Source organism: Benincasa hispida, chromosome 9 (assembly GCF_009727055.1).
Source record: "Benincasa hispida cultivar B227 chromosome 9, ASM972705v1, whole genome shotgun sequence".
NCBI classification, from domain to species: domain Eukaryota; kingdom Viridiplantae; phylum Streptophyta; class Magnoliopsida; order Cucurbitales; family Cucurbitaceae; genus Benincasa; species Benincasa hispida.
The window spans coordinates 12,357,990-12,370,458 of record NC_052357.1 but is presented as its reverse complement, the minus strand read 5'-3'; the positions used below and the strand labels follow the sequence as shown (position 1 = coordinate 12,370,458).

Below are 12,469 nucleotides of genomic sequence, written 5' to 3'. Positions count from 1 at the left end.
AAAAATTGAATACGTAGTCTTTAGATTTATTTAGAATCTCAAACTCTTAGAAATGTCACATCTACTTGATTTTCTTTGTCACCTCGATAGGAAAATCTTTGGTCTAGGAACAACCATCTTGTTTTAGAGGCAAGTCTAGACATAGAGGAATAAAAAGGGCCTAGTGTATAAAATTGCTAGCACAAAAAAAGAAAAAGAAAAAGAAAAAAAGACAAGCTTGCTAATTGACATAACAAAATAACATAACCTTAACTAACGTGTGTGTGTGTGCATGCGTAGAAGTGAAAAGAGCTACCTCCATCGTGTTTCTATTAGGGCCTGCGAAAAAAGAGCGATAGGTTCCCAGCGGTGTGAGTGTGAAAGCTATCCCTCTTAAGTAAAAGAAATGGAAATTACGTTTTGTGTGTATGAGTTTAAAAGGCACCATTATATTAGAATTTCCTCTATCCAATGCAAGTTAGGTATATCCTAGACTGATAACCGAGCCAGTGTAGGGAGAAAACGAATTGAGAGTTGGATATAGCCTTTCCAATAGTTTTAACTTTTAAATAAACTAAAACTGAGTAGTCTTTTCTTTTATGGCTTTACAAGAAAAATGCAGTTTCTTTTCAAAAATAGGCTTCAGTTCTTTGTTAGAAAAATTTTAAAGGTTTAAATGCCCATTTGTATCATTTGTTTGCTTGATTGTTAAGAAGAGAGATGTGAATCAAATTTTTGGGCAAACCACATGAACATACTAAACATTTTTGAATGAGTTCTCTGAATGAATGCACATTTGATATTCATGTTTTTGCTTGAATGTATGCATATTTCGAGTTTAGACTTGCTCGGGACCAATAAGAGCTAATTTGGGGGTGTTTTGTTAGGTTATTAAAGGATGCATATTTTCTATGTTAATTCCCCCAAAATTGTGTTGATTATTTGTTTTACATACTTATTTTGTAGGTAAAATGGTCCCGGAGGTATTTAGGAGTCATTAAGAGAAGATCAGGCCAAAAAGGATCCAAATTAACCAAGAAAATCAACAAAATTAAAGAGAATCGAGTATATTATCAAAATGCCATCGAGAATCGAGTATTCACATCGAGTTGCAGCATCATGACCCTAGGAGAGGCATTGCGCAACACCTGAAGACAGAATGCTCAATCTCGCTGTAAAACAAGGCAGCGTTGCAACACTTCGGATTTGAAGCGCATCACCGCGCGCGCACGCCTTGCATTGACAAGCGTTGAGGGGTAGCGTTGCAACGCAAGCCCAATGCTTCGAGGCCTTTTCATCGATTTAGCGTTGCAACACTACCCTAGCATCGTGACGCTAGTCTGTAGACTATAAAAGGTTTTTTCTTGCATTTTTACAAAAGAAGAGGAAGAAAATCCATGGAGGCTGGAATCTCTCTCCAAGTTTTTTTCACTTCTTTGGTAATTCTTGTTCCAAATAAGGTTAAATTTTATATTTTTGTTGAAATATAAAGAAATCTCTTGTAATTATTCATACAATTTGCCAATGAATTTGTGAAGTTTGATTGAATCTTGTTTCCATTTCAAGAGTTCTTTCAATTCTTTTGAGTTTTCTATTTTTTCTTTAACAATTGCAATCTGAATTGTGCCTTCTTGAATCTGATTTTAATTCTTGAAGCATGTTGAATGATCTAAATCTTGAACATGTATGGCCTAGATGCTTGGTTTTGTCACAATCGTTGTTGAATATGTTGCTTTCAATGTGTTCGATTGAATGTCTAGCCAAGATCTACAAGAGGAAATAGTAGTTGTGTGTTTGATGGCTATCCTAAGATGCACTAATGACTAGATTTCGAGAAAAATTGGTTGATTGAGTAAGCTATCTTAACAATTAATCAATGCAATTGAATCCTAGAACCTAATGCGAATGTTTTCTATTCTATATGGCCATTGTCGAACCCAATAGAAGTAGGAGCATATAGGTTGATTAGGGTTTGACCTATCCAACCTTAATCAATGATTGGGATGCTCTCTTGACTAGGTTATTTCTAGTTGTCAGCCTTTATAAAGCTAGCTTGATCGAGTTGAGCGAGTAGTTGCGAGCATGATCTGATTGTCAACAAACATTTAGAATTCGATGATAGGAATTGCATTGAACGTCTGGTCAACAAACATTCATTTTTTATCTTTTGATTTTCAACACTTTTTGTTCAATTTTATCAACCCCCATTTTATTGCTTTAATAGTCAAGGTTAGTTAAGAAAGGATAAGAATTAAAACCTTCCCTGTGGTTCAACCTCTTACTTCTACTTTAACTACGAGTTAGTTAGATTTTTTTTCGAGCTTTATAAATATTGTTTGTTTCGGGTTAGGTATAACTAACGATACCTACTTAGCAACCGAATACACCACCTCTGGTAAATCTCGAAGGAGACACAACCTCTGATGAATCCCGAAGGAAATACTAACTCTAGTGAATCCCGAAGGAAACACAACCTCTAGTGGGTATCTAACTAACGATATATAAAATAATCTTATAAATATATCATACATCATAATATAGGCTCATAACATATACATACATCACCTCATACTCATACATCCATAGGAGTTCATATATCACACAACCTGAAGTTCATGCTAACAATCACATATCATTCATATATAATAAGAGCAACTCTTTCCTCATACATATCTATGCAAACAACCTCAGAATCTTTAATGACAGCTTAAATTTTGTTGTCTGGCACATGGGCAATTCCAGTAGTAAGATTATTTACCTCGAGTCGAAATTCCAAGACTAGCTCAAGCAATTAAGCACAAATTGAATTTGGGGGGAAAAATCTCAGAGAGTGGGGGCACTTTGTGAAGACAAGAGAGAGAGATTTTTTATTTTTTTTTGGGAGGGGGGGGGGGTGGGAGGGCGCTCACACTGAGGGAGAGAGGGGAAGAAAGAGATAAATTCATGTGAATTTAATTCAAAATTACGAATACACAGGATGTTACATTCTTCCCAGCTATAACGACCCGACAATTAGCCTGCATAATTTTGAATTTAATTTTGACAATAACTCCAAATCTATCTATAACCATCCATCTCTTAATTCCAATTCAAAATTAACTACTTCCCCTTCAAATTGAATTTAATTTTGCCAACTCCAAGTTAAATTCGTATTACTCCAAATCCATCTATAACCATCTATCTCTTAATTCCAATTCAAATTTAACTACTTCCCTCCAAATTGAATTTAATTTTGACAATAACTCCAAATTAAATTCATATAACTCCAAATTCATCTATAACCATCCATCTCTTAATTCCAATTCAAAATTAACTACTTCCCCTCCAAATTGAATTTAATTTTGACAATAACTCCAAATTAAATTCATATAACTCCAAATCTATTTATAATCCATCTCTTAATTTCAATTCAAAATTAGCTACTCCCCCTCCAAATTGAATTTAATTTTGACAATAACTCCAACCTAAATTCATGTGACTTAAAATCCAATTTTTCCTTTGGTAAATATTGAATTAAAAAAAACTACGAATACACGAGATGTTACATATATAATTAATTCTGTCAATTAATTTTAACAATTCAAATTAATACAAAATTAATTCTGAATAATCCTTGTTGAGCTACAAATGAGACCTTATGAACCTGTAGAATCAAGCTTCAATGGTACTCAGATAATTAATTAAACTCATTTAATTAAATCATCCAACATCCATTAATTGTCGTCACTCCACTAAAGACGGATAGCTGCACTCTTCACATTACAGATATATTTCCATGTTCATTAGACATAACTAGTCAACAGTGCGACGATTCTTCACAAATTGCTCATAAGTACAGTTGAGCCAAAATTACTGCTTTGCCCCATGTAGTTACATCTAACTTTTTAAGTGCCACTGATCCCTCTAATGAACAATAATTCATAGTCCAACTATGACCCAACCCCTATCAAGTCAAGAGAGGGTGTGGCACTACATTATTCAAGCACCGGAATTAGCTCTTAAAGGGGCAATTTATCTACTTACCCCGACATGAAGGAAGGAGTGAACTCCATCTTGTGTAGCTGTGTTCTCAGCTCCCCAATCAGACGAATCCTCAAAATGGTAGGCTTATTGAGTCGGTGATCTGGTCAGTCTTACCTATACAAATCAAAGAACTGTCTTCATAGGTAGGAGTTCACAACTCACTCAGGATTTAGGTCATGTCACCTATGGTCATCCTGGTGAAATGTAAGTCTCTATTATTAATGGTGTTATATAATGAGACTATTTATTTCGTGGTCCGATCTTATACAAACCCTTTTTGTATGAAAGACTCCCGCTCACACGTCTCCATATGAATGATCAGGCTCATATCATCTGTAGCACTTTACAACAATTGTAATATCTATAAAGCAGGTCATATTCGTAGTGTCATAAGGTTAAGGTATCCAACCTTATCTATCTACTACAGACCATTTAAGTTATCACTTAAATATGATCCACCTGTATATCTCTACATACATGTTTAAGCTACAGAAGATAATCTTGGATGTTAGTTTATTGATTTTGTGGGTTAATGCTACTAAATGTCAAATAAAATATCTTATATTTTATTAAATAAATAAATCGTTTGTACATTACAATTACAAACTACAGAACCCATGTGATCTAGGGCATCAACCCCAACATTCACAAAGTAAAAAAATACCATATGAAAAAAAAAAAATGAATTTGGTGGAACAAACCACCAATCAAACTATCTTCAACGAATTAAGGAAATTTTATCACAAGCACCTATGATAATTAATTATTTGCTCAATTTATTCCACCCATCTTATTTTTGTTAATTTTCCTTCTCAATTTGCAATGAATGTCTTTCTTAATTTTAGATAAATCCATAGTAATCTAAAAAAAAAAAAAAAAAAAGTCAAGATACAATTTTAAATGTTTATTCTAAATGAATGTAATTCTCAAATTTTTTTCCTAACAGACCAAATACCAATTGTTCATTAAAACGAAAGCATGCTAATAGCCCAACTATGCTTATATGGTTTCTAGTAGGAATTACGTACCTTTTCGTTCCATTACCATTATTGACTTTGTGTCTAAAATGATGGAAATAAAATGGTAAGAATTGGGCTTAGCCTAGCATGTATTGTGGTCCAATGAGAGTACTTCCAGGCCCGCGCATTTCAAATAAGTTGGGCCTTAAAAATCCCAGAGTTTGCCTACCTTTAGAGATGAATGGCACTATGTGTACGTAAGGCAGAAGACGCCACCATCATCCTTTCATGCGAGAGCTCCAACAGCTGGTTGGTGATTGTAAGAGAAGAAAAAAGGAAGAAGACAAGATGATGAAAATGAACTGGCTCGATGACAAAAATGAGAGCCTTGGTACTAATATTTATCTATTTATGGTGTGCCATTTGGCATACTGTGATAGGAAGAGAATAACAACCAAGAGAGAGAAATGGAATATGTAACGGATGAAAAAGGAAAAATGAAAAGAGGGAAGAAAACAGGGGAAATGAGAATTAAATATAACAAACATAACAACTATTTTATCATCCCCCCGCAAGTGAACGGGGAGTTGTCGCGACTGTGAGCTTGGTCTTGAGACTGAGGAATCGGGGACTGGGTAATGCCTTAGTCATAATGTCTGCAAGTTGGTCTTCTGAGGGAATGAATTTGACCGAAATTTGTTGGGTAGCCACTTCTCTCTAAGGAAATGGAGATCAATTTCAAGGTGCTTATTGCGATTATGGAGCACGGAGTTAGCAACCATGTAGGTGGCGCTCATAGTTTCGCACAACCGTAGGGGAGTTGAGGATGGGCCAATACCAATTTCAGACAGGACCGATTGAATCCAGAGCACCTTGTCAGCAACATTTGAGAGTCCTCGATATTCCAATTCAGCACTAGATTGTTATACAACCTTTTGCTTGGAGAAGCACCATGAGATTAGGCTTGAACCTAAGAAGACGCAGAAACCACTTGTGCTTCGTCGATCCTCCGGGCAACTGGCCCAATCAGCATCAGTGTAGTAGATCAAGGCTAAAACAAAGGATTTTCACAGTAGGATACCATGGTTGGCAGTGCCTTTGAGGTATCAAAGTAGCCATTTTGCCGCTTGAAAATGTGAAGAGGTTGAGGCGTGCATGAATTGGCATAGTTTATTTACACTGAAGCTGATATTAGGCCTGGTTAGAGTGCAGTATTGGAGGGCTCCTACTAAACTCCGGTACTCAGAAGGATTTTCCAGAGGAATGCCATCAATGAGAGACAAGGTGGTACCGAAAGCCATAGGTGAATGAATAGGCTTACAGTCGGAGAAGCTTGCACAATTCAATTGGTTGTGAATGTATTTAGTTTGAGATAGGTGTAATAGATTGGAGAAGTGAGCTACCAGAATACCAAGAAAGAAGGATAGGTCACCAAGGTCTTTGAGCGCAAACTGATTATGTAAACAACTAATAAAATGTTGAGTAAGGGAGGGGTTGTTGCCGGTGACAATGATATCATCAACATAAATGAGGAAAATGATTAAGAAGTTATTATTGCAAAGGATGAACATGGACGTATCAGATTTGGCATTTGAGAAGCCTCACTGCATTAGACAAGTGCTGAGCTTGGAGAACCACGCACGGGGGCTTTGTTTAAGGCCATACAGTGCTTTGTGAAGGAGTAGTACGTGATTTGGATATTGCTGGTTGATGAAACCCGGTGGTTGCTTGATGTATACCTCTTCAGATAGATCGCCATTGAGGAAGGTATTATGGACATCAAGTTGCCGAATGGCCCAATTGTTTGATACGACAATGGATAAGAAATCCGAATTGTGGTAACTTGACAACTGGGCTGAATGTTTCAAAATAGTCAATACCATAATCTTGGCTAAAACCTTGAATGACTAATCGGGCCTTAAAATGATCAATTTCACCTAACTGGTTGTGTTTGAGTCGAAACACCCATTTGGTACCAATGACTTTACGATCTTGGGGTAGAGGCATTAATGACCATGTGTTGTTTCGAATAAGTGCTTTATACTCATCAAGCATAGCACAATGCCATTTGGGATGGAGGAGAGCTTCCTTGTAGGAACTTGGTTCTGCCTTGTCCAGGTCAGTGACAACAGATAACCACGCCTTGGGTTTGAAGATGCCCATTTTGAAGCTTGTGATCATTGGATGGGCATCGGTTGGGGGGGGGGTATGGTTGGTTGGGAAGGTGGGGATGGTGGGGATGGTGAAGAAGAGTGATTGGAAGAGGCAGAGGAAGGGATGAACATCGTTGGTTATGAGGGAATAGGAGAATTAGGTGAATGTGTGGCAGAGGTAGGGGAGTTAAGATCGAGGGTGGGGTGTTGGCTGATTGGTGAAGAATGATGGGAGGAGGAAAGATTGGAGGGAGTGAATGCGGAGGATATGAAGGGTGATACTGGATGGTGAATGTCATTGTGATGAGGAGTGGTAGTAGGTGGTCTAAGGGAGGTGGCAGAGGGAGGGTGATAGTGATAGAAATAGAGATGACAGAAGAAGAAGACGATTTTGAAGGATTCTTTGTTGGGAAGTTGGCTACAAAGAGAAAATCAACTTCATTGAATATGACATGTCTAGAGACATAGATACGAATGGCGGTTGGATGAAGACAAAGATAGCCTTTGTAGAGGGAAGTGTAGGCCAAGAAGATGCATTCGTGGGATCTGAATTGAAGTTTATTATCATTAAAGGGGCAAAGAAAAGGAAAACAGACACATTCAAAGACTTTAAGAAGATAATAGTTCGGAAGTTTACCATAGAGAACTTCATAGGGAGACTTATGTTTAAAAAGTGGTGTAGGTGTTCGGTTTATAAGATAGGTAGCTGTATGAAAGGCAAAGGGCCAAAATGTGTGTGGAATAGAGGAATGAGCTAGCATAATAGTCCTACTTCGACAATATGTCTGTTCTTTCATTCAACAGTACCATTTTGTTGAGGGGTGTAAGGGTAGGATAGACGATGAAGAATGCCATGTTTTATCTAAGACAAATGAGAGAGCTTGGAATTCACTTCCTCTATCGATTTGAATTGCTTTTATAGGGGTAGAAAATTGGGTTGAAACCATGGCCTGAAACTTTGTGAAACAAGGGAGGACTTCAGATTTTGTTTTTAGTGTGTATAACCATGTAAATCGGGAGAATCAATAAAGAGAAGAAAGTATGTCTCAATTTACTGAAATTATAGGGGAAAGACTCCATACATCAGCATACACAAGTTCAAAAGGGGAGGGGGGATGGGAGACAAATGTGCAAAAAGGTAAGCGGTGGCTTTTGGCCATTTGACAGTGTTTGCAAATAGGAAAAGTAGCATTATTTTTGTACTTCAAGCTACATCTAGATAAGACAAACTTAACAACTGGAATTGAAGGGTGCCTCAAGCGATGATGTCACAGGGAGACGTCGGTGAGAGTTGAGACAAGAGCTGTGAGATGTATGGAAGGATTGGATGAACTTGAGTCGGTTGGATTAATAGATAGTTTGTAGAGTCCGCGATCAAGTATGCCCCGAAGGAGTGGAGTCTTGGTTCGAAGATCCTTCATAACAAATGAGTCATGGAAAAATTCGACACAAGCATGATTGTCATAACATAAACGACCAATGCTAATAAGATTTCAAGAGATGGAAGGAGTGTACAGGACAGAGTGGAGGTGCACAGGTGTGTTGGAGAGGGGGGGAGAGAAATTTAGAAGAGCCAGTGTGAGAAATGGGAAGAGACTTACCATTGCCTATCACAACTTGTTCACCACCATAGTATGGAGTAAGCTGCTGTATGTTGGAGAGGTTAGGGGTCATATGATGAGTAGCGCCGGAGTCCATGTACCAGCTTTCATCGGGATGGTTAGTTTTGGAGACAGGGGATGAGGTTACATAGGACAGGGGTTGGCTGGTGGCTGGGATAGTTTGAGCGAAGTGAGCTTGGGGAGGGTGAATGGTCCGATATTTGGGATTATCAATGTTGTAACAAGCTAAGGCAGTATGACCGAGTTTGTTGCAAATTTGGCACAGGGGGCGATTGGAATAGTTAGATGATTAAGTGAGTGGTGTAGGATTGTATCAACAGCAATGGAAGAACAAGGATCATCTAAGCATTCAAATTCACTAATTTTGGCATAATATAAAACATATTTCTGCAGAAAAATGGGTTTTAAGACATACCTCTTGTAGAACTTCTTCAAAGCTCCTTCTCCAGCTGCAATCTTCTCCATATCTTATTGTAGACCACCTCAAGATCTTCCCCACTATTCTCTTGATGCTCTAGATTGAGTTATGGGACTTAAAACAAGCTTGAATCAAGAGATGAAGGAGAAAAGCTCACTGCAGCAATCTTGTTGAAGAACCATTCTTTAAATCGAATTTTCTCTCAAAATTCTGTAGAATGCATGCCCGATTTTCACTCTAATCTCTTCATTATATTGTAGTTCAACATGCAAAGAGAAGAGCTGCATGAGTTACAGCTCATGCTTGGAGAAGACAAGGCAAATATATTGCTTCATGTGTGAGCTACTTCAAAGATGGATAATGGAAAAACCCATTTTTCTATTTAAGTGTGTTTTGTTTTCTAATTTTCAATTTTATCTAAAAATCAAATTTTGATTTTAAAAATGAAAATTTATTTAATTTCATAAATTAATTATTAAATAAAACTTAATTAATTTAATATCAAATATTAAATTAATTTTAATACATATCCATCTTTATATATTTAAATCATATTTATATAAATTCTCCTATTCCGTTTAATTCTAAAATTAAACATAATTATATCTCATATAATTACTAATTCCTTTAACTCTAATTTGAACGTTTCAAATTAACTTATCACGCTATTCTAGAGCTAGTCGTTACGAGCTAGTAGGGGGCCTCGCGGACCTACAGATCATGGGTTCTAACGATCCGAGATTAATTGGCTAAACTCATTAGACCAGATTAATCTCCATTCGTTAACTAATGGGTCATTCCACTAAAGCCCATAGTTGCACTCCCCTCACTGTAGATATATATTGTCCACATGATTTAACCATAATCAGTAAGTCGACCCTTCACAGGTTGTTCGTAATAACGGCTGGGTCTAATATCTGTTTTACCCCCGAGATTACTTCTTATTCCTCAAGTCCCTACTGATCCTCTAATGAACAACTGATTTGTGATCCAATCACCAAACCAAACTCTCTCAGCTCAGTGAGAGGGTGGGGCCCCTTATTCAAGAACTGGATTCAGTACTTGAGAGAACAACCTTTCTCCTATCCCTAAATCGGGTAGACGTGAACTTCATCTTGCAAGGCTATGTCCCTAGTTATTCATCTAGTCTTATCCCCAAAATGGTAAGCTTATTGAGCAATGTTGTTGGACTACTCTCACCGTTTGTAAATCAAAAGATAATCCTGAACAAACAGGAGTTCATAGCTAGCTCAGGATTAAGATCGAGTTAACCTAGGTTATATAGGTGAAATAGTCAGTCTTAAACAGTAAACAACATTATAAAGTAAGAGTGACTTATTTCTTGGTCCCGATCTTACGCAAACTCATCGCATAGGACGCCCCTACTCCTCATGTCATAACATGTACGAATTAGGATCACATCGTATGTAGCACTTTACAACTCTTTGTAACAACTAAAAGGTAGGCCGCATCCAATGGTGTTACTAGAATAAGGTACCCAACCTCATTCATGTACCATAGATCATTTTGACTATTTACTCAAACTCGATCCATTCTTATGTCTCCACATAAAGTTCAAGTACTCACACAATAGTCATGGGTCTTAGTTTATTGGATTTAGACTTTCGTACAATTTATGAAATCAATAACAAGTATATTGATTATAGAAAATGTTATCATTTTACAAACTACGAGTTTTTAGGACATAAAACCCAACAGGTGGTCCTTTTTGGTTTCAAGCAGGGGGTCGAGTAAAGGTATGGTCAGTAGTACTAGGGGAGAAAGGGGGATTAGGAAGAATACCTGGGAGAGGTAGAGAATATCTGAAGGGAGGTCTGGTATGCTGTTGCCACTGTGGACGCCTGTTCTGAGAATGGAGAGAAAGATGGGCGACATTGGCTTAGATAAGTTGAAGCTGGTCTGTGGCAGTTTGTTTTTCCAAACAGGAATCATATGCAAAAAGAAGGCTGCGATCATCAGCAATAGGGGGACATTCAGTTCTATTTTAAATAGAAGTTACAAAGGGATTATATTTGTTACCCAACCCTTCGAGGATGTAGCCGAGGTGGTCTCGAGGTTCACCGATGGTAGCAAACTTATCGACAACGTCTTTGATTTGAGCTAGGTATTGAAACACAGTGAGTCCATCCTTCTTGATTCATTGTAGTTGAGATCGGAGTCCTATGATTCAGGCAGTGGAGGATGGCTCATAGATTATGCGAAAAGCTTCCCAGATTTCCAATGCGGATTCATAGCCAACGAGTTCGCCCATTTTATCTTCATTAAGTGAAGAATAGAACTAGTTCATGATGGTTCGATTGCACTTTTGCCAGTGGGAGAAGTGAGGATTCATTTGCATCCTCTGAGGGTCGAGATACTTGGGAGGTTGAGGATAGATGCCGTCGATGAAACTCTCAAGGTCGTAGCCCATAATCAAGTTGAGGAGCTGATTTTTCCAGAGGAGATAGTTGGAGTTGTTAAGTTTGACAGTGAGAGATTGAAACATGTGAGGAAAATTAGCAATTGGTGATTGAGGGGATGGGAGGGTGAAGAAAGAATTTTGTGGTACTTGGGGTGGGTAAGGATAATTTGCAGGGAAACCGGCATACTGTGGATGAAAATGCGACGGTGAAGGGCCGTGTTGAGGAGGGAAGGTTGGATTTCGGATAGAAGGGGATGGGATTCGATGAGTTGCTAGTGTAGTGAAAGAGGGTGAGGAGATAGAGATGTTGGCCGGAGGTGGATTGGGCGAGTGATCACCGGGAAGCGACGTCACCAACTGAGCTGATTCTTCTTCTAATGTTCCCGAACTTGCCACCATGGGTGAGAAAAAAAAAAGAGACCTAAAGCTCTGATACCATGTAAGAAAAGAAGAAAGGAAGAAGACAAGATGATGAAAATGAACCGACTCGACAACAAAAATGAGAGCCTTGGTACTGATATTTATTTATTTATGGTGTGCCATTTGGCATACATTGATAGGGGAGAATAACAACCAAAAGAAAGAAAGGGAATATGTAACGGACGAAAAAGGAAAAATGAAAAGAGGGAAGAAAAATAGGGGAAATGAGAATTAAATATAACAAACATAACAACTATTTTATCAGTGATCTCCTCGCGAAAACAGATCTGGCTACACCTACGGGTTTTGTGTCCCTTCAGCAGATCCATCACGTCCCTCTCATGGGTTTTATCTTGCATTCACCGTCTATCGACGCCACCCCCATATTTCCTCTGGATCTGAGCGTGCTTTAGGATCCGCCACCGTCGAGCTTCTCTCGGATTTGTCGCCATGATTAGTCACATTAGTTCATT

General features: G+C 38.0%; 1 protein-coding gene across 1 annotated transcript; it reads right to left on the bottom strand.

Annotated features, from left to right (window-relative positions):
* Positions 1 to 6,740: 6,740 nt before the first annotated feature.
* LOC120084540 (uncharacterized mitochondrial protein AtMg00820-like) lies at positions 6,741 to 7,124 on the bottom strand. The gene has a single exon (XM_039040335.1). It carries the CDS (start codon positions 7,122 to 7,124, stop codon positions 6,741 to 6,743), a length of 384 nt encoding a protein of 127 aa, XP_038896263.1.
* Between the last annotated feature and the right edge of the window lie 5,345 nt (positions 7,125 to 12,469).

Excerpts from the sequence above, each read along its gene's own strand:
- LOC120084540 (XM_039040335.1), bottom strand. The coding sequence starts at position 7,124 with ATGGGCATCTTCAAACCCAAGGCGTGGTTATCTGTTGTCACTGACCTG.